This window comes from Chironomus tepperi, unplaced genomic scaffold, assembly GCF_022539635.2.
Source record: "Chironomus tepperi strain 1889 unplaced genomic scaffold, CSIRO-AGI_Ctep_v1 contig_34, whole genome shotgun sequence".
NCBI lineage: Eukaryota > Metazoa > Arthropoda > Insecta > Diptera > Chironomidae > Chironomus > Chironomus tepperi.
Window position 1 is genome coordinate 575,669 of NW_027226156.1, and position 19,558 is coordinate 595,226.

A 19,558-nucleotide genomic window follows, 5' to 3' on the forward strand; every position below is an offset into this window, starting at 1 on the left:
CACCAACTCCTAATGTCTCAACATATCCATCTTAAGCACGTTCACCACGGATTCTTCTTGCAAGTTGGATATCCTTTGGCATGATTGTGACACGCTTGGCATGAATAGCGCACAAGTTTGTGTCTTCAAACAATCCAACGAGATAAGCCTCAGATGCTTCTTGCAATGCCATAACAGCCGATGACTGGAATCTCAAGTCGGTCTTGAAATCTTGAGCAATTTCACGAACAAGACGTTGGAATGGCAATTTACGGATCAACAATTCAGTTGACTTTTGGTAACGACGAATTTCACGAAGTGCAACTGTACCTGGACGGTAACGATGTGGCTTCTTAACTCCACCGGTTGCTGGTGCTGATTTACGTGCTGCTTTGGTTGCGAGTTGTTTTCTTGGTGCCTTTCCACCAGTTGATTTACGAGCGGTTTGCTTGGTACGAGCCATTATTTGTATAGTTTGATGTGTCTTGAATGAAGTACAAAAGTATACTAATGATATCTGAAGAAAAACGGACGACTTTTATACAGAATTTTTGGCGGGAAAAATTTTTTTGGCACCTGAAGGGGAAGGTGAAGATTTAAAAAGGAGGAGAAGTGGGAATTTTTAGGTAGAATTTAGTAAAATTGACACTTTTTCATCAATTTCATCATAAAAGTTCATAAATTCTTAATTATATTTACAATAAACTCAAGAAATTCACAAATTTCCCCTCGTATGCATGCAACTATAAATACAATCCACTCATCCCCACCCCTTCCATAATTCCTATATAAAGACATCGAATTTCTTCACTCGACATCATTCAAGTTTCTTCGTTCATCAACAAAACAAGTACATAACTGAATAAAAATGACTGGCCGTGGCAAAGGAGGCAAAGGTTTAGGAAAAGGAGGCGCAAAGCGTCATCGTAAAGTTCTTCGTGATAACATCCAAGGAATCACAAAGCCAGCAATTCGTCGTTTAGCTCGTCGTGGTGGTGTCAAGCGTATTTCTGGACTTATTTATGAGGAAACTCGTGGAGTCTTGAAAGTTTTCTTGGAAAATGTCATTCGTGATGCAGTCACATATACTGAACATGCTAAGAGAAAGACTGTAACAGCTATGGATGTTGTATATGCATTGAAGAGACAAGGAAGAACACTTTATGGATTTGGCGGTTAAAATGTTTGCATTTTGGATGTGAATATTGATGTAAAAAGGTCTTTTTAAAGGCCAACAAAAAAATTTGAAAGGAAAAAATTATTTTTATGACTTTTTCAGGATGTGTAATTTTGAGTTGATATGAAGAAGACAGTTGGTATTCGATTTTAAATAGGTGTAGATTGTAGAATGATTCACAATATTTAAGATCTCATAGGATATGAATGGTGCATCGTTGATATTGCTGACCAAATATAGATAATGTTCTACCGAAGGCTATGACTTGATGATGATGATAATGATCAGTACTTCTTGAATCCATTTGTCTGTATATTTGAATTAACTATATTTGAATACAAACTCAACTTAATAAAGAATCAGAATTGTGATTTTAACTAGATTGAAGCTTCTAACTGCTAAAGATTCAATGACTAAAGCGAAAATTGACCCAAATTTGACAAAAATTAATCCAAATTCGACAAAATCACCAGAATTGATTGAAGTTTGTTCTTAGAATTGAATAAAAATTGACCAAAGAGAACGAAGCTTAATCGATATTGATCAGTATAGGCCTAAATTGACCAATTAGCAATTAATACACTCAATAATTTCAGCTTCCTAGATTCTAAGAGCACCATGTGACACAGTCAATGTATAAAGCAAAAGATTCATAATCATATCAATAAATCATTTCATATTATATCAAATAAACCTAAAATTCTTATCTATTCCTACAAAAATAAATCTTTTTCTTTACAGAAGCCTTAATTTTCATTTTCAGCATAACTTAACTAAATTTTCCAAAAATATTTCGTACAAAATTCCTAACTAATGCATCTTAGGTTCCATAATTTCACACTTTCGAGTCGCTTACATTCCATCATTGCAACGGTAAATCTTCAAATTCCTTCGCCTTTTTTGTTTGCTCTCTTGCAATTCTCTGCGTTTATTTGATTCTGACTTTGAAGTGAATTTTAGTATAATTAATCGAATTTTTGGACGAACTTTGTTCATGAATCTTATAGATTGATGAATTTTCTTTAAAATTTGATACCAAAATTTCCATGATAATCATCTGTTCTTGAATTAATCAATTTTTCATGAAAAATTCCAGCCGAAAATCATAAAAAATCCATTTTAAATTAAAAATTTTCAATTAAATCCAAAATTTTCCACAACCAGCCCCAAACATTCTAATTCTACCTTGAATTTCCTATCCAAATTGATAAAAGTTTCAAAAATCCACCCACAAATTATCAAAATAATTAAACTTTTTCATCATTTACTACCTAAAATTTTTGGCGCCAAAAAAATTCTCATGAGGCTTCGTTTCCATCAACATATAACGTTCAAGTAACCCCGACAAATTTCATCAAATATCAACAAAACAATTCTTAATTTCATTTATCCAGTGAATATTAAATCAAAAAAACCCAAAAAACTTAATCATGTCTGACCCAGCACCAGAAGTCGAAGCACCAGTTGAAGCTGCACCAGTTGCATCACCACCAAAAGGCAAGAAGGAAAAGGCACCAAAATCACCAAAGGCACCAAAAGCCGAAAAGCCGAAGTCTGATAAGCCAAAGAAACCAAAAGTAGCACCAACTCATCCACCAGTCAGTGAAATGGTTGTCAATGCCATCACAACATTGAAGGAACGAGGTGGATCATCACTTATTGCCATCAAGAAGTTCGTTGCTGCTCAATACAAGGTTGATGTTGAGAAATTGGTTCCATTCATCAAGAAATTCTTAAAGGCATCCGTTGCTAAAGGAACATTGTTGCAAGCCAAGGGTAAGGGAGCATCAGGATCCTTCAAACTTCCACCAGTCGCCAAGAAAGTGGACAAGAAGCCAAAGAAGGTCCCAGCAACACCAAAACCAAAAACAACAAAACCAAAACGTGTAACTGGTGAGAAAAAGGTTGCCAAGAAGCCAGCAGCCAAGAAACCAGAAGCAAAGAAAGCCACAAAGGCAGCCAAGCCAGCTGCAAAGAAACCAGCAGCTAAGCCAGCCGCCAAAAAGGCAGCAGCACCAAAACCAAAAGCAGCAAAGCCAGCAGCAAAGAAACCAGCTGCCAAGAAGGATGCTAAACCAAAAAAGGCAGCAGCAGCCAAGCCAGCAAAGAAACCAGCAGCTAAGCCAGCCAAGAAGCCAGCAGCAAAGAAAGCAAAGTAAATTCTTAACGAAAGCATCTTAAAACCCCAAAAAAATCAGTCCTTTTCAGGGCTACCAAATTAATTTTGAAGAAGAAAAATTTAAAAAAAATGATGAATTTTAGGGGTTGAGGTATTTTTAGGGTTGATTATGAAGCATATGGGTTGTAAGGAACAAAAATTCAGGTAAGACTGCATCTAAGAATCAAGATTATTTAGGGTTCAAATCAAGATGCAGACATTTAGTTGTGTTAGTAGAGTGACGCTTCATTTTTAACGACTTTTTGGATTGCAGTAATAATTTAGTCATGCATCATGCTGAATGTCTTGCACTTCCTGTTTTCATAGCCAAAGAGATCAATGGCTTGTCTTCTGGGGATTTAAAATGCTGTTCATAATTGTAGCAACAATGATTTTCAAATGACTTCCTAGAATATTTTTAGCTTCTATTCCTGATTCAGAGACTTGTCAATAAATTAATGTCTAGACAGACTACAGAATCAATTTCAGTTAACCATGTCTAGACAAAAGTGGTTTTTAAGCTAGACTAGGTTTTGATGAAGACTAGACAAATGCAAATGCTATCATGTTAGCTTTGATGGAGTTGTATATCCTAGTAAGCCTTGGGTACATCAACCAAAAGGCTAATGTGAAGCTGAATATAGATTAATGGCGTTTCCAAGCATTGACATTGTCACGATTTATCTACAGCCATTAGCATAACGTCATAATCCTTTTTAGTCAGTAAAGCCAGAAGATCTTTACTCATTTGTAAAAAAAACAGGTGGGATCATGGATTCTTAGTAATTAAATTAATTTATTATTTTATGGAGTATTATTTAGGACATATGTAAATAAATCATAGGAATCACTACCAGGTACCATTATTATGGTTGATCACATTAATTCCAATTCTAGGCTCAGGTAGTACATTTTAAATTACTATTAATTGATTAATAGCATTTTAAGTGTGGGAAATTTTCATAGCAGGTACAAAAAGTACTTCCAGAATGATCTAGATTAATGATTAGAAATTTGGACTAACTATGGTATGACACTTAATCTTGTCATTCAAAAAATCAGTAAATACATCAAAAGTTAAATTTTGTGGCCAATAATTTTCTAAGTTCCTCAAAAAAACTCATTATAACAGCTTTAATCTACCTAAAAAGGCACAAGTTTCTCATCCAATATCCAAAACAAAAATAACAAACTCTTCATAAACTTCTCCTCCTTTTATAACTTCTCATACAGCCGTTTAGCATTAAGCCACGCCTCCCAACTTCTCCGTACTCAATTTTTAGTATAAATACTCAAATATTCCACATTCATCAACACATATCAAGTTTTGGTTTTCAAGCATCAACAACACAAAAAAAAATAATAAAAAATGTCTGGATGAGGAAAAGGCGGCAAAGTTAAGGCAAAGGCAAAGTCACGTTCAAGTCGTGCTGGTCTTCAGTTCCCAGTTGGACGTATCCATCGATTACTCCGTAAAGGACACTATGCAGAACGTATCGGTGCTGGAGCTCCAGTATATCTTGCAGCTGTTATGGAATATTTGGGCGCTGAAATTCTCGAATTGGCTGGAAATGCAGCTCGTGACAACAAAAAGACAAGAATCATTCCAAGACATTTACAATTGGCAATCAGGAACGACGAGGAATTGAACAAATTATTGTCGGGTGTGACTATCGCTCAAGGTGGTGTCTTGCCAAACATTCAAGCTGTATTGCTGCCAAAGAAGACTGAATCCAAGAAAGCATAAGCATTTTCGAGGCTAAGTGAAAATTCTGATGACGACTGATTTTTTGATGAATTTTATGGACAATGGGAAAGACTTTTTTTTGTATTGACTGTGATGTTTTGAAGGAATAAGAATAAATAAAGAATTTTAAAAATGAATTTCTCGAATTTTTTCTTGTTTTACTTTCTAGATAGGTCATTTATAAGACAGTTTCGTGGATTCATGAATTAAGTCTGTTGGCTCACAAGTAGAGTCTGTTGGCTCCCAAGTAGAGTCTGTTGGCTCGCAAGTTGAGTCTGTTGTATCACAATTGAGTCCCAAATTTAGTCTGTTTCTCACAAATTTGAGTCTATTGGCTCACAAAATGGTACATTGTTGCACAAAAGGATCTATTAGTTCACAAATGAGTCAGTTGACTCAAAAACCTTTTTACTGGTACACAAATCAGATCTTAAGATCCCAAATGGCAATATTAGCTCAGAAAAGGATAGAACAGAATAGTCCATGATACTAAAACTTCTGATTCTGTGATACTTCTGATCACTAATGCAACGTAATATTCACAAAATCATATCAAATCACAAACAAAGCTTCCGTATATTTCCACGTTTTCGGTTCTACGCAAAACAATCAACAACATCGTTCATTCACATTTTCTTAATTTGCATGTCACACTTTAAACTTTGCAATATTCCTGTTTTGCTTATCGTCACGCACATTTTTTCACAGTTATTGCTTCTAGTTCTCTTTGTTGCAACACATGATCATGATTGAGTATAAAAGCTTATTGCATATTGTCAAATTATCATCAGTTCAAAATCTAATCTACAATGGCATCAATCAAGTTTATTGCATTTGCTTTCTTCATCGTTTTGATTGCAGTATTGTGCAATTTTGGAGTTACAGCAGCACCAGTTAGTATCGCAGATCTTTTCCCAAATTTCGTTAAGGGAATTCGTGATGCATTGATTGGAATCATCAGAATTATTCAAAGACGATTGGGATTGATTCAGAACTAAAAGGAGAAGGAGTGGGAGATGAGGACTTGGTTGACAGGTTGAGGTTCGCTGAAGGATGTGAGGATTCAACTGAAGTGCCAAGAAAGACAATTGAACAAGTTGTAAAGTTAATAAATTTAATAAAATATTGAGCATTGAAAATTAAAAAAAAAAATCATAAATTATTTTAATGGTCTATTAAGTCATAGTCTTTTGAGCTACACATCAGAGTCCGTTACAGTTCATACTGACTTTTCAAACTTTATCAATGTTTACATCAAAAAAAAAGTTTCTCAAATTTTTGGTAGTTTTAAATCCTAAGTTTCAAAAGTTTTTGAGACATTCATTAATCTTTGCTCTATTTGTAAGGAGTTCCATACAAAATTATTAAATTTGTTCTTAGTATTAAATTATTAAGGATATCAAATCATCTCCAACTTGTATAATTAATCCTAATTACAAGAACTCATAAAAACTACTGAGATTCAGAACTAATAACCCAAAGATCTCCCCTTACCATCAACAATCTCAGTAACTCAAACTAAAATGAGTCGACTACGCAAAAAACGGGACCTTCGTGTGTCCCTACTCAAGAGAAAGTACCTCAAACTCAAATCAGAAGCTGAAAAGAGAGAAAGACATCAACAAGCCCAAAACACTGAAGAAGAGACAATCAGAGAAGAACCACGAACTAGGCGAACGAAACCAAGAGACTATCCAGCAGTCACGAGAACAATCGCAAAAAAAAGTGTCTCAACTTACACAAAAATTGCAATCAGATTTGTGAGGAGACTGCAGAGACTTTGTCATGGAATCAAAAGTTTTGTTGGATTGACACCAAAACCACTAGTATGGCGAAATGATGACGAAGAGGATGAAGCTCAACAAACTCAAATTAATTAACAAACTTAAATTTTTTTATTCAAATAAAATCAAATTTTTCATAAATTTTGTTCAGCTTTAATATCACTAACTATTCGATGTCTCGCCCTTTTCCTTGTACTCGATGATTCCTTTCTCAATCAAATCTGGAATCTCAACAGCCAACCATGGAGCTAGACCGAGAGCCATGGCATGAGCGATTCCAAATTTTGGTACATTTCTTGACCAAAGTGGTTTGAAATGCTCTGTCAGACAGATTTTACCTCCTCTATACATTTTTGCTGTCTTTCCGTCGAGTTCTGGGAGAGCGATTTCAGGTGCTGTTGTTGGGTATGTCACGGGGATCTGGAAAGAGATTTCAGATGCATTTAAAAACCATTCCTACACATCAAGCACACAAAAAACTCAATACTTACATCAAATTCCACATCAAACTCGTACTTTAGAAGATTATGGACGTACCAGCACTTGCCAAACCATCTTGTTCCTTCCTTGTTGCTCTCTAATCTGAACCAGTCTGAGTCAGATGTTTTATTGTTTTGGACATACTGCAAAATGAGATCAATTATTAAATTCTTGTGGATTTATTAAGAAACTTTTATAGCAAATTGAAGAACTTCAATGAAATTTGTGGATTTTCAAGCTTGAAAACCATGAATCTTAACAAAATTGATCAACAAACCAAAAACTTTTCACAAATTCATACCTTAATCAATGCCTGATATTCCTCCTTTAATCTCTGAACCCACAAGTCCTTATCACGGGGTGATGCTCGCGTCTGCAATAACGGAATGTTCTGGAGAGTCTTCTTGGTACTTGCATCAACCATAATTAGCTAAAATATTGAAATTTTTTAAAATTGAACTAAGTGAGAGCTGCTGTGAAAGTATTGTTTTTATGAAAAAGTTGTCGACGTGAAACGACTGACGAGGGGAAGGAAAGTAGCCAAATATGTAAAATTGCTTCCCCTTGTTGGCCAAATAATGTTTTGGAAATTCTGTGTCAACATTAACAGCTGACTGTGTATGTATTAGTCAATTTATCGTAGTAAATTCCGTAAATCCCTCAAAAATACACACAAAGTTGTAGCTTTTCACTGAAATTGTGAATTTTTTCTGAACATTCTTGAATTTTTCAATAATTTTTTATCAAAATTTAATTCAGTAAGCAATAAAAAAATTAAATTTTAATAAATTTTAACACAAACACAACTGAGTTGGGCACATTTTGCATCTTATGTAACTCAACATTTACCAAACATCAAATTTAATTTCAAGAAAATAAGAATATTGAAAAAGTAATTAAGAATCACGCCCAAAAATGTTCCTGGTGGCAGTAACAGGTGGAATAGCATGTGGAAAGACAAAAGTTTGTGAAGTTTTTCAAAAATATTACGATGTTCCAGTCGTAAATGCTGATGCCATCTCAAGAGAAAGTAAATTGCTCAACATTTGAATTTTTCTGGAAATTTACAATTTTTTTTAAAATTTTAGTCGTCGAGCCTGGAAAACCAGCATGGAAGAAAATCAAGGATAGCTTCGGCGATGAAGTCTTTAACGAGGACCAAACTTTAAATCGTGAAAAATTAGGCCAAATAATCTTTGATGATGTCGAAAAGCGAAGAATTCTCAATCGTATCACACATCCAGTCATTCATTTTGAGATTTATAGGCAAATTTTCAAGTATTTTATTCGCGGAAAGAACTTTGTTGTGCTGGAACTGCCACTACTCTTTGAAGTCAATAGCAATTTAATTAATTACATTTATAAAATCATTTGTGTCGTGACTGAGGAGGACATCCAGATCTCGCGACTAATTGATCGCAATAGTTTATCACTAACGGAAGCTAAAAAGAGAATTAAGGCTCAAATGTCGCTCGATGAGAAGGCAAAGATGTCACATTATGTCATTGAGAATTCTGGATCTCAACAAGACATGGAGGATCAAGCTTTAAGTATTATTAAGATTCTTATGGAAAGCAATCATCATTGGAAGTTGAGAGGAATTTTACTGGCTTCTGCCTTTTCAATCATTGCGGGTGTTGCGTGGCTGCTTAATAAGAAATACAAGTTCCTCACATAACTTATGAGCTGGAAATTTCATGTTCAAATATGTTAGTTCTGTTGTGGTTCATTAGTGATGTAAAAATGTTGTTTGGTTTTGATGAATTGAGGTGATTTAAGTAATAAAGCATTAAGCAACGACTCGACTATGAATCTATGGATTATAGTCTGAATTTTCTTTGAATCTTTACTATTCTGTCAGTTGGAATTGTGATTCTTTAGACTTCTTAAAGGTAATCAACAAGAATTTCAGTCGAAATTTGACTAGTCTTAGATGTCTATGCTTGTGATTACTCCATGCCTTAGGATCTTTCTTTTTATTCTTGTCTCAACTTTCTGCAATACATGGTTCAGTATTCTCAAGTTAAGAACAATCAATTATCGTTTCTTTGGTAGTTTTATCATTAAACTGATCGACAGTTCATCAGCTGAACAGTTTTACATCACTTACGGTTTTAGGCATTAATAGTTTAATTGTTATAAATTTAGTAATTTTTAATATTCTCTCTGGGATTCTTTGAGGCTTGAATTGCTTTTTGTTGCATACATTTTGGGATTCGTAGAGTAATAATTTGCAGTCTTGGTTACATCAACCAGAATTGCCAAGATTAGACATGTCAAAATAGTCTATTTAATAATGGAATCTACCCAACTCTGGTGTCAACTTCAAGTCAACCTAAAACACAATTCCAAAGTAAGCAACAAAAGGAAATGACAAGTCTTTATAAGAATAGCTTTGTGTTACATGCAAATCGTCTTTTTGTGGTTCAATATATTATTGTGGTAATGGCTGAGAAATGAAAAATAAAAAGTAAATTCTTTAGATTATCAAAATGATTATTTTTTTATTATTAAAGGGAATTCAACGCTACTTACAATAATTATCATCTTCAAAAACCCAGTTTTTAATTATTAGCAAATAAATATGAACAAACAAAGTACACCTGCCGCACTGTTTTGAAAAACAAAATGTTCACGTTTATTGTTCTAACACGTTTACTGCGTAGCTCCTTGCTTATTATCTATCTCAAAATTTTCCTATGTAGATATTCGACATGATACAATCGAATCTGCAAAGGACCATCCTTTAAGAATTTCTTTCGGCATTATATCAGTAACAATCAGTATGTTCGATATGCAGCAATGAAATTTTCAATGTTTTAAAGACGAGAACTTATTTAACACTTGAAGCTTATTCCACACATTGTGAACATAAAAATTGTTCCTTTATATGTATTTAAATCAGTGATGGACAACCCAATATTTTTCACGACACAACTTGGTGGTAATGCCAATACCGAAACTGCACACAACATTCGATTCATGGCATTTCACTGCATTTCCAAAAAACTTTAAAGACACCATTATGTGCTGTGAAAAACAGGTTGCCCATCACTGGTTTAAATTATAAAAAATGATATGTATCGATAAGTATGATAATTTTTGTATAAAAAGAATCAATTGTGGCCACAAGGAATTAAATTGTAACAAGAGTTTCATCATTACATACTCAAACCGATTAAATCGATCCTTGAGAAGAAAACATGATTAAATTCACATCGTGTTGCTTTTTAAGCCTCATCATTATTAACTGTAAGTAATTGATTTTAGTACTATTTTTAAACTATGCTGAATTAAGTCAGGAGAGCTGTTTTGTTCTCCATCGTGATCGGAATTTCAAAAAACCATGGTTGTGCGGTAGGGTATAGGTACACCACTGGTACAGTAGAATTATACACTAGTTATGGTAAAGTGGTATGTCTATCCCTTACCAATGGTACCAAATATTCCATGTCGTTCCACCGGAGAAATTGTACTCAGTCAGAATCCATGTCGGATTATTTAGCTTGATTGGATTTTAATATTAAGACTAGATTTGGATTTGGGTACGTTAAAACATGATAAAGGGAACTGAAATTTTTTGAAGGTTTCGCCCTTTACACTGTAAGCACACGTGTTAAAAGCAAACCACCTGTACCGTGCTATCGTGTGCTATCGTGTTGTAATATTGACTTAATACCTCATCTCCTGTACACTTCTAAATACTTATATTTTTTCACAGTAATGGTACGTAATCGCGTAAATGGTGACCCAAATCTAAGTGTTTGCAGCAATACCGTAGATATTAAAAATGCCACAACATCTGAGTATATAGAACTTGCATGCTTCATAAATCAAACAATGACTACACCAAATGCCATCAATTTTTGCAAACAAAATGGAATGTCATTTTTTGAATATAAATTCACTGATAATGATGGAACCTATGATGCACCATTCTATTTATTTGCTTCTATTAAAACAAACGTCTATTTGAATTTTAATTCAGTTTTCAATAGTAGCATTTGGATGATATATACAAATCCTACTGAAAAATCTTCATTAATTTCTGGAACTATCGAAACAAATGGAATGTGTGCCTTTGTAGCGTCAACTACTAATATGATCGTGAGAGACTGTTTAACATATGCAGATAGTTACTTTTTCTGTCAATATAAAAATCAGACTGCTCCTGAGACAACTACAGTGACAACTACAGAGACAACTACAGTGACAACTACAGAGACAACTGTTAAGACAACACCAGTGACAATTGCTGAGACAACAGCTGCTCCTCCTCAAGGGACTAAAATTCCTAAAAAGAAAAAATGCTTTAAAATTTAATAAGCACTAAGCTCTTCAAAATAGCTCTGATTCTACTGAAAATCAAAGTATGACATTTGAGTCTATAAAAAATAAGATTCGTCCAAATTTGCAGACCTGCAACCTTGGATGAACTATAAAAATAATAAATATATTCAGCAATTTCATTTTTATTTTATGCAACATGAATCTTTACAGCATGCTTCCAATTTCCAGTTCTTGTAATTTTAACAACTTTTTCATTAATCACATAGACACTGCCTTTCTGTCCACATAGAATCTGACTGAGATCATCAGTTGTTTGATAAATAACTTCATGCCATTCAGCGGTAAGTGGAGTTCTTGGATCCCACATGACAACTGTTGAGAATTTAGGGATGATGTACAGCACAACTCCATCTGAATTTGATGTTAATGACTTTGCTGGTCCTAACAGAGCTCCAATATAGGTTAATGGACTTCTGATTGACATTTTTTTAGATTCAACGATTGAAAAATTAAGATATCTGATTGGTGTAAGGTTCATGGAATACAGGTTGCCTGTAGATGAGTCTGTTATATACATTTGGTCTTTTTGTTGTGTTATAAGCATTTCGGTGAATGAGAGAGACTTTGATGGCTGAATATACTCATTGCTGAAAGTATTTTATTAAATATTTAAATTTATTTATGTAAATTTTGTTATATTTGTGGGATTTGAGTGGAGTACTAGGTTGATGGGGGTCTCGAAGGGTCCAAAAGAGCCATAGAGAGTCAAAGAGTATCTTAAAGAATAAAAGAGAGCCAAAAAGAGCCCAAGATACTTACGTAAACTTTAGTTTTCCAATTTTTCTCTCATTCATCGAGTAAACTAGCAAATAATCCTGTCCATAGAGGCTAATATAAGCTCTTGTGTCACCGTTTTCACACTGAACAGGGTCAACTACTATTTTGGAGAATTTCTTGCCTAGTAAGAGATCAAATGCCATAAAATGGACCTAAAAGTATTTCATATATAGCAAATTACATCATATGTCACTAAACTGTGTCCCTAACTGCACATCATTAACAAATGACCAACTTACTTCTTCATTAAAATACAGTAAATCATAGACAAAAATTTTCGGTGCACATTTGTCAGTTCCTTCATCAATCAGCCACAATCTACCTTTTTCATCAATATCTGTGGCTTTACCCTGCTGTATACCTCGACACTTTCCACTTCTCTTTTTAAACTGCGACTCACTTGGAAAAATTTTCGGTTTTACACCAATCAAATTTTCAGGCCATGTAGCTTCAATAAATGTTGGCTTTTGTGTGTCATTTTGATGTTGTAGACATAAAAATGCTCGATTGTAGTAAACAGACACGTGAAGGATTGATGTGTCATTTGTGGTCATGTCTAGGGATGACAATGTCCATGACATTGAGCTGCAGATGAAGTTGAGGCACAAACAGAAAATGAAGAGAAATTTTGACATTTTTTTGAACTGAATATGTGGAATGGCACTTGATGACTGAATTGAACGAGGAAGCTTGAATGAAAAGAATGTGATGGAACTGCTGAGGTAAGGCTAAATTGTTGCTTGATATACAAAATTATTGTTGGTAAACAGAGCGAAATGTACAGACATTTCACTGGTTTTGATGCATTTTTGGTATTTTATGTATGTGAAGTGTCTAAAGTCGTGTTCTACACACGATTCCTGGTTGAAAATTTGAAATTTGATTAAACTAAATTTTTATTTAAATTTTCTGAAACTTTTTTTATTGCTTCAATTTTTGATGAATAATTTTTCATAAATTTTCAATGTGCTTTGCTCATTTCAGTGAGACTAATGCTCGACTGTCTTATACTTATTCCTAAACCATCCATAAATGTATTTTTGATTTCATTGTCGTACACATACATATTGTTCCTTTTAAAGGAAGTACCATTAAGGGTCTGAGAGGATCTGGAACTGGTTGGATGGGTGCACCTTAGGGTAAATTTAGGGTACATCCAAGCAACCAGCTTTGGTGCTGTTTTTTGAGTACCTGAACTATTATTTTGGTGTTATTCTAGAAATTATTCTTGGTGACTTATAAGAGGAATCAAACGCTGTTGAACCTCCTTGGTTGACCCCTACCCTCTCCATAATATTTCTTTTGATTAATTAACAGACCCTATATCATCATCAAATATCCATTATCATTAAAATTATTGATTTCATCTCAAATATAATTAAGAAAATATATTTTTTTTTTACTTTAAGTAACAAAAAAATATCAACAAAATTTTCACATTTTATACAAATTTTATAATTTTAATTTTCTACATTATTCAAGTTTATAATATTTTCTAGAGTTTTGGAAGAAAGGAAAATATTTTTTTTTTTGTTTTTCAATATGTTAACGCAATTAATCAGTCAATTAAATGGGAACTTTTGAAAAAAAGTTGATGCGATTTAAGTTCCCATTGAACGGGGGGAGTTATTGGGGTGGTCTGTTGGAATTGGGGTATTTTTAAGTCTTAAAAATGAAATTTTAGTAAAATAAAAATTCTGAAAAATCTAAAAATTAAAAATTAGAAGAAAATTTGAAAATTTTAAAAAATTGAAAAAGAAAAAATTGAAAATTTAAAAGAAAAAATTGAAAATTTTAAAAAAAATAGAAACTTTAATAAAAAAATCCCCATCGACACATCCCCCAAGACCCCCCTCCTTTTAGTAATATTTAAATATTTTCAGCATCGCTAGTTTAAAGTTTTAAGCATGACATTTTAAATGTTTTTGTTTTTCTATCAATTCCTACACATCAATTATCATATTTCTAAATTTTATAGTTTTTAACATTTTTAAGCGATATTTTTTTTACTTTTATTTTTTTATGATTAAAATTTTCATCAAAATCCTCAAAAAAATTCCTTAAAAAATAAACTAAATTCTTAAACAAGCTCCAAAATTTTAATGATGCCCTTAGAATTACCCGCAATTATAACATTTGATTGTTGGGCTGGTGAGTGTGACTTTTTCCAGCATACGGCAGAGACGAACTCGTTGTCTGATGAACCGACTTTTGTGTCAATGTCGTAGCCGCTGTAACGTTGCTGTTGCTGTAGATCAAATCGGAGGTTGAAGAGCTGCTTGCTGAGACCCTATAATTGAGAATTTAGTTTATTATCTAGGATTTAAGAAGCTAGTGATCATCCATACCTTATAGTAAATACATAACGAATTGTCTTCACTTCCACATGCTATATAGTCACCATTTGTAGCTAATCCAACAAAATTCTTCTCATTAATGTGACCTCCAACGAATGATCTTACACAGTATGGTTGTTTATTGATGTCCCATAACTTTAACTGTCCATCAGTTCCAGCAGAAATTATTTCATTTGTATTCAAGAACTTCACGTATGAGACGGCTTTTTTGTGACCCTAAAATTAGAAACTTGATGTAACATTATTAATTTTTTGATAAGGTTTGAGTTACTTACCTTCAAAATCAACAGTGGCTCCTTCAGATTTCTTAGATCATAATAATGAACACAGTGATCAGCCTGAAAAACATGATTTATTAAATTTTGAGCTCACATCCACATATGTCCATTTCCCATCCTACATAAAATAATTCCCAATACTCACCGATCCAAAAGCCAAATGACAGGAACTCTTTGGATTAAACTTGACACAACAGACATTTGCTGTCTTTACTTCCAATGTTGCAACTGAATTCTCACAATCAATTGACCATAACTTTACTCTCGCGTCATCACTTCCAGATGCTAACAATTTTGTATCAATTTCATTAAAGTCGACCGACCAGCACCTCTTATCATGTTCCTGGAAGATCCTCTTCCTCACTCTCGTCTCAACATCATAGACAGTCACAAGTCCTTCATAGTCGGACGCTGCTAAGATCTCCTTAAAGTACGAATTCCAACATATGGATGAGATCTTACTGGTACAAATCATCTCATTGATTGGATGCTTTATGTCCACAACAGCATCACGAATACTTGCATAGTAGTCAAAAATTTTAATCCGCTTAGTCACGCCAGCAATGGCGAAAAACTCCGAATCCTTGTCAAACTCAATGGAACTGACAATTGTGGATGGAAGCATTGTATTCTCATTCGAGTAATTGAGTGTTGACAATGTCCGTAGCTGATTGTATTTGCTAAATTTTACCAGATTATCTCTAAACACATCTAATGTTTTACTGGTTTTTGGAACATCCGGTACTGTTGTTGGCTGTGCTGGAACTGCCTGCTCATTTGTCTCCATAATCATCAGCTCCTCCTCACTCTGAAAATGCAAATCTTCGGCACGATTTGTAAAGTAGCACTTGACAAAGTCATCAAAATGCTGAAACATTCGCTGCTTCCGGATCTTATAAGTTGCTGACTGTGATAACGGAAGTGCTGTTTGTTGATCATTATTTGGCATCGATGAGTCAATGTCTGTAATTAATTGCTTCATTTCATTCTTAATTGCATCAAGTTCTTGACCGGCGGAGCTAGATCCACTAGGATCTGATGCGGAACTTGCTGTACTTTTCTCGAACTGCTTCTCGACATCCTCAATTTTTGGACATGAATTTTGGACATTTTTGAGGATATTTTCGACCACTTTAATGTCATTCTTAATTAAACGAATTTTCTTCTCAAGCTCACGCTGTTGCTGCTCAGTCTGCTTCATCAAATGCTGCAGGAACTCATGAAGTAACTTGTTCTGTGCTGTAATTGATTCCGCTTCCAACAGGATCTTTCGTTGGGTAAAAATATCCAAAACTATATTAATATCCGGTAGTGACAATTTCTCAATTGATTCTGTTGTCAGGAATGACTTGAGATTATCCAGTGCACCATCCTCATCCTCAATACCTTGTGTGCCTGGAAACATTCGTTCCATTTCCTGCTGCTCCATTAAATGTTTTGATATCAATTCATTGAGGAGAAAATTTGGAAATATTTGATCAGTCGTAAGTGTGCTGTTACATTTTGGACATGACTTGTTGATGTCTATAGACTTTTGGATGCACTTGTTACAGAACGTATGTCCACATCTCGTGATTGTTGCCTCACAAATTGTACTGAAACATATTGGACACAAAAATTGTGATAAATTTGTTGTTGTTGTTGACTTTTTTATGTCTTTTTCCTTATTCATCTTCTTTCGTGGATTTAAGTCACTCGAATTGCTTGGATTCCGTTCTAAACTTTGCCTTCTTGGCATCTTTAATGCTATTCGATCATTCAGAATCTTTTAAGTCAAGTTAATTTAAATGCGAAAATTTTTATTTTTAGCTACCTACTTATTCGATTTTTACTAAGAGAAATTGAAGCTTTGAGAGTGTAGAATACATCAAAATAATGATAATGATTGATATGAGTCGTGAACTTCCGTGCTGAGAAGTTTTTTCATTATTTTTAAGATGTATTCGAGTTAAAACTTCAGATCCTTCCTGAAAAATTGTCTGATTATGTCCTATTTTGGGAAACATGACGTAGAAGAAACATAACCTGCAAAAGAATTTATTCATTTAAATTAAATATGAATACATCAATCCTATATACACGTGGAAGTTCAGATTCATTCTAGCTCGATTCCTATTGGTGGAGCTTACTTAATGTTTTTACACGCTTTTGATTTATTTTGCATTTTCAAATTTTTTTCCTATCTCACGTGTTTCAAAATTCGTTGATGTGCAATATGAATTAGATGACTTGTTGGCGTAGATGACATGATTACCAATAGATGCCGGTTGTAGCACTACTTAGTTCTTTAACTTATTTATACATTAATAAATAAAAATTAAAATATTTTTAAAAAAATTTTATTCAGTCATAATGATTGGATTGACTTAAACTTAATCAACCTTAGACTCAACATGAATAGCAATCATCGGCACTTCCTTTTCCCATGAAATAAAAATTTCAACTTTTCCATCTTCATCAACGACAATTTCATCTCCAACACATGTGCTGTTTACTTTACCGCCAGTCATGATGTCACAATACTTCCCAGGTGGTACACAGGCCTTGACTGTTGTCTTCAAATTCAGTGACAATTCATTGTTAAATGCTATAAATCCAAGCTTTCCTCTGCAGAATGCAACCTGATTCTGTCCATTGTCTGCCCAATTTGTGAGCGATGAGTTTCCGACGACATTTCTGAACTTTACCATTTCGACAATTTGTGGCCACCGGTGCTCGCAGATCCACGGCTGCTCACACTGTCCGTCCTCAGTAATTGTCTGTGATGTGATTTGGTTCTCTTGATCCATCGGTGGTCCGTCGAAGGCATTCTCAAAATAAAATGAACTCATAATCTTAGGAACTCCATATTGAGTAGCAAGCATGAAGGCATTTGCTAAAATGTAACGTCTTTTGTCCTTGAAATTGAGAATTTCTGTGAATCCTTTGACAAACAGCCTCTGATTGTCGTGGTTGTCAATGAAGACTATGGCGTCATTGGATGGAACAAAGCCACGTTCTGGTCCCCATTTCAGTAAGCCATGCATTGGCTTCTTGCCTTGAAAGACGAGACCAAGTACATTTGAGCAAAGGTATTCGGTGACGAGACCCAGACCAATGTACTCGGTTTTTGAGATTGCTTCACCTCCTAGATCTGAAATGATTATGATTTAGGCTAATAAGGATTTTAAGTCAATATGAACCTCATACCTATGACTTCCTGATAAATGAATGGCTTTGAATCTGCTGGAAAGTCAAATTCTGTCTTTAAATTATTTATTCGTTTGTAAATGACTGCCAAGTCAGTTGGCCACATGTTTTTAACCTAAAGCAAAATTTGAATTTTTAAAAACCGTTAATTATTTAAAATACTCTAATTGTTATTTACCGAGTCCATTCTGAACCCTGCAGCTCCATTGTCAATCAGTAAGTTCATCAATTCAATAATTTTTTCACGAACATTTTCATTCGCTTGATTCAAGTCAGGCAATCCATCAACACGACAATTCCTTATCTGAAATGCGTTACTGAAATCTTTCAATTCACAATTTTCATTAAAATCAGCATGAGTGTATGGAACTTCTGGATATTTAAGTTCTTTCGGATATCCCATACTTTTATTGTATCCATAAACATCTCCGTCGCCATTTGCCATGTGATTAGCTACAACATCGACATAAATTCTTATTTTATGTTTTTGACACTCTTTTACCATCTCGCGGAAGCTATCGATATTGCCTGATGGACTAATGACTTTATATGACACTGGAGAGTATCTATAGTACCAACTATATGAATCAGTAACTTTTGGTTCTGTCACGGGTGACACTTGAACAGCTCCATAACCTACTTGACCTAAAAATTCACATTCTCTTGCAATGTCACTGAATTTCCATTCGAAAAGTTGTACGATTCCAGTCCGACCTTCATGAATGTAGGAATTTTTGTTACATGTGATGGAAGTGATGAATATTGTGAAGATTATGGCTTTTGTTGGCATTTTGAGGAGAATTTTGGAGTTTCGATGTTGGGAATAATTGATATTGAGGTGAAAATGCAGAATTGATTGGAATTCACCACACTTATGCTCGACTAAATTCACCACTTAATATACAAATTCATATATTTTTTCAAACTTTTGCCTTAACTTTATCCAAATTCACTAATTCAACTAAACTTCATATGCACTTTTCAGGCCTAATTTATAGCATATGCACTAACAAGATCATGCTGTGATTAAAAGTCATTAAAAGTATATCAGATCATATAGCATTGATAATGAAATTATGACATTCAAATGAGTCACGGTCAATGGCAATGAAATCGGATTAGACGATTTTCTGGAAATTGTAAATAAAAAACAAGAGTGATGCGTCAAAAGTGTTGGCGATGATAATTATTGATAAGGTTAGATGAATTACGTATGCAACATTGACAATATTCAAATGAATTTGACCTAGAAATTGTAAGGCTTAAAACTGATCACATAACC

General features: G+C 34.1%; 9 protein-coding genes across 9 annotated transcripts; 4 read left to right on the forward strand and 5 right to left on the reverse strand.

The window, feature by feature from the left end:
• Nucleotides 1-31: 31 nt before the first annotated feature.
• LOC139097698 (histone H3) lies at nt 32-442 on the reverse strand. Its single transcript, XM_070649646.1, has one exon. The coding sequence runs from the start codon at nt 440-442 to the stop codon at nt 32-34; it is 411 nt and encodes a 136-aa protein (XP_070505747.1).
• A 374-nt stretch (nt 443-816) lies between these two features.
• Nucleotides 817-1,189, forward strand: LOC139095315 (histone H4). Its single transcript, XM_070646641.1, has one exon. It carries the CDS (start codon nt 848-850, stop codon nt 1,157-1,159), a length of 312 nt encoding a protein of 103 aa, XP_070502742.1. The 5' UTR covers nt 817-847; the 3' UTR covers nt 1,160-1,189.
• Nucleotides 1,190-2,563: 1,374 nt separating this feature from the next.
• LOC139095297 (histone H1, orphon) lies at nt 2,564-3,315 on the forward strand. The gene has a single exon (XM_070646608.1). The coding sequence runs from the start codon at nt 2,587-2,589 to the stop codon at nt 3,313-3,315; it is 729 nt and encodes a 242-aa protein (XP_070502709.1). The 5' UTR covers nt 2,564-2,586.
• Nucleotides 3,316-4,683: 1,368 nt separating this feature from the next.
• On the forward strand, nt 4,684-5,198 carry LOC139096470 (histone H2A, orphon-like). Its single transcript, XM_070648186.1, is given in 1 exon segment — nt 4,684-5,198. A coding segment is annotated over 1 exon segment (378 nt). The 3' UTR covers nt 5,062-5,198.
• A 1,735-nt stretch (nt 5,199-6,933) lies between these two features.
• Ufc1 (Ubiquitin-fold modifier conjugating enzyme 1) lies at nt 6,934-7,868 on the reverse strand. Its single transcript, XM_070648304.1, has 3 exons — nt 7,627-7,868; nt 7,337-7,468; nt 6,934-7,265 (listed from the first exon to the last, which is right to left on the reverse strand). The coding sequence occupies exons 1-3, from the start codon at nt 7,747-7,749 to the stop codon at nt 7,008-7,010; spliced, it is 513 nt and encodes a 170-aa protein (XP_070504405.1). The 5' UTR covers nt 7,750-7,868; the 3' UTR covers nt 6,934-7,007.
• A 68-nt stretch (nt 7,869-7,936) lies between these two features.
• Dpck (Dephospho-CoA kinase) lies at nt 7,937-9,168 on the forward strand. The gene is made up of 2 exons (XM_070648293.1): nt 7,937-8,355; nt 8,414-9,168. The coding sequence occupies exons 1-2, from the start codon at nt 8,241-8,243 to the stop codon at nt 9,001-9,003; spliced, it is 705 nt and encodes a 234-aa protein (XP_070504394.1). The 5' UTR covers nt 7,937-8,240; the 3' UTR covers nt 9,004-9,168.
• A 2,634-nt stretch (nt 9,169-11,802) lies between these two features.
• On the reverse strand, nt 11,803-13,033 carry yellow-k (L-dopachrome tautomerase yellow-k). Its single transcript, XM_070649658.1, has 3 exons — nt 12,692-13,033; nt 12,435-12,604; nt 11,803-12,262 (listed from the first exon to the last, which is right to left on the reverse strand). The coding sequence occupies exons 1-3, from the start codon at nt 13,031-13,033 to the stop codon at nt 11,803-11,805; spliced, it is 972 nt and encodes a 323-aa protein (XP_070505759.1).
• Nucleotides 13,034-13,345: 312 nt separating this feature from the next.
• Nucleotides 13,346-16,919, reverse strand: LOC139096243 (E3 ubiquitin-protein ligase COP1-like). The gene is made up of 4 exons (XM_070647951.1): nt 15,233-16,919; nt 15,085-15,147; nt 14,801-15,025; nt 13,346-14,742 (listed from the first exon to the last, which is right to left on the reverse strand). The coding sequence occupies exons 1-4, from the start codon at nt 16,823-16,825 to the stop codon at nt 14,533-14,535; spliced, it is 2,091 nt and encodes a 696-aa protein (XP_070504052.1). The 5' UTR covers nt 16,826-16,919; the 3' UTR covers nt 13,346-14,532.
• A 916-nt stretch (nt 16,920-17,835) lies between these two features.
• On the reverse strand, nt 17,836-19,066 carry LOC139097717 (alpha-amylase 2-like). Its single transcript, XM_070649669.1, has 4 exons — nt 18,455-19,066; nt 18,277-18,391; nt 17,915-18,220; nt 17,836-17,846 (listed from the first exon to the last, which is right to left on the reverse strand). Exons 1-4 carry the CDS (start codon nt 19,064-19,066, stop codon nt 17,836-17,838), a joined length of 1,044 nt encoding a protein of 347 aa, XP_070505770.1.
• Nucleotides 19,067-19,558: the final 492 nt, after the last annotated feature.

Bases quoted from the DNA above. Each gene is read 5' to 3' on its own strand.
- LOC139097698 (XM_070649646.1), bottom strand. From the start codon at position 442: ATGGCTCGTACCAAGCAAACCGCTCGTAAATCAACTGGTGGAAAGGCA.
- LOC139095315 (XM_070646641.1), top strand. From the start codon at position 848: ATGACTGGCCGTGGCAAAGGAGGCAAAGGTTTAGGAAAAGGAGGCGCA.
- LOC139095297 (XM_070646608.1), top strand. From the start codon at position 2,587: ATGTCTGACCCAGCACCAGAAGTCGAAGCACCAGTTGAAGCTGCACCA.
- Ufc1 (XM_070648304.1), bottom strand. From the start codon at position 7,749: ATGGTTGATGCAAGTACCAAGAAGACTCTCCAGAACATTCCGTTATTG. The intron at 7,469-7,626 runs GTATGAATTTGT...CTCATTTTGCAG, and splicing joins AATATCAGGCATTGATTAAG to TATGTCCAAAACAATAAAAC. The intron at 7,266-7,336 runs GTAAGTATTGAG...ATCTCTTTCCAG, and splicing joins AGTTTGATGTGGAATTTGAT to ATCCCCGTGACATACCCAAC.
- Dpck (XM_070648293.1), top strand. From the start codon at position 8,241: ATGTTCCTGGTGGCAGTAACAGGTGGAATAGCATGTGGAAAGACAAAA. The intron at 8,356-8,413 runs GTAAATTGCTCA...TTAAAATTTTAG, and splicing joins TGATGCCATCTCAAGAGAAA to TCGTCGAGCCTGGAAAACCA.
- yellow-k (XM_070649658.1), bottom strand. From the start codon at position 13,033: ATGTCATGGACATTGTCATCCCTAGACATGACCACAAATGACACATCA. The intron at 12,605-12,691 runs GTAAGTTGGTCA...AAATACTTTTAG, and splicing joins TACTGTATTTTAATGAAGAA to GTCCATTTTATGGCATTTGA. The intron at 12,263-12,434 runs GTAAGTATCTTG...AAATACTTTCAG, and splicing joins ATTGGAAAACTAAAGTTTAC to CAATGAGTATATTCAGCCAT.
- LOC139096243 (XM_070647951.1), bottom strand. From the start codon at position 16,825: ATGCCAAGAAGGCAAAGTTTAGAACGGAATCCAAGCAATTCGAGTGAC. The intron at 15,148-15,232 runs GTGAGTATTGGG...CATGTTTTTCAG, and splicing joins GTCATTTGGCTTTTGGATCG to GCTGATCACTGTGTTCATTA. The intron at 14,743-14,800 runs GTATGGATGATC...TCTCAATTATAG, and splicing joins CGTTATGTATTTACTATAAG to GGTCTCAGCAAGCAGCTCTT.
- LOC139097717 (XM_070649669.1), bottom strand. From the start codon at position 19,066: ATGCCAACAAAAGCCATAATCTTCACAATATTCATCACTTCCATCACA. The intron at 18,392-18,454 runs GTAAATAACAAT...ATTTTGCTTTAG, and splicing joins CAGGGTTCAGAATGGACTCG to GTTAAAAACATGTGGCCAAC. The intron at 18,221-18,276 runs GTATGAGGTTCA...TAATCATTTCAG, and splicing joins CATTTATCAGGAAGTCATAG to ATCTAGGAGGTGAAGCAATC.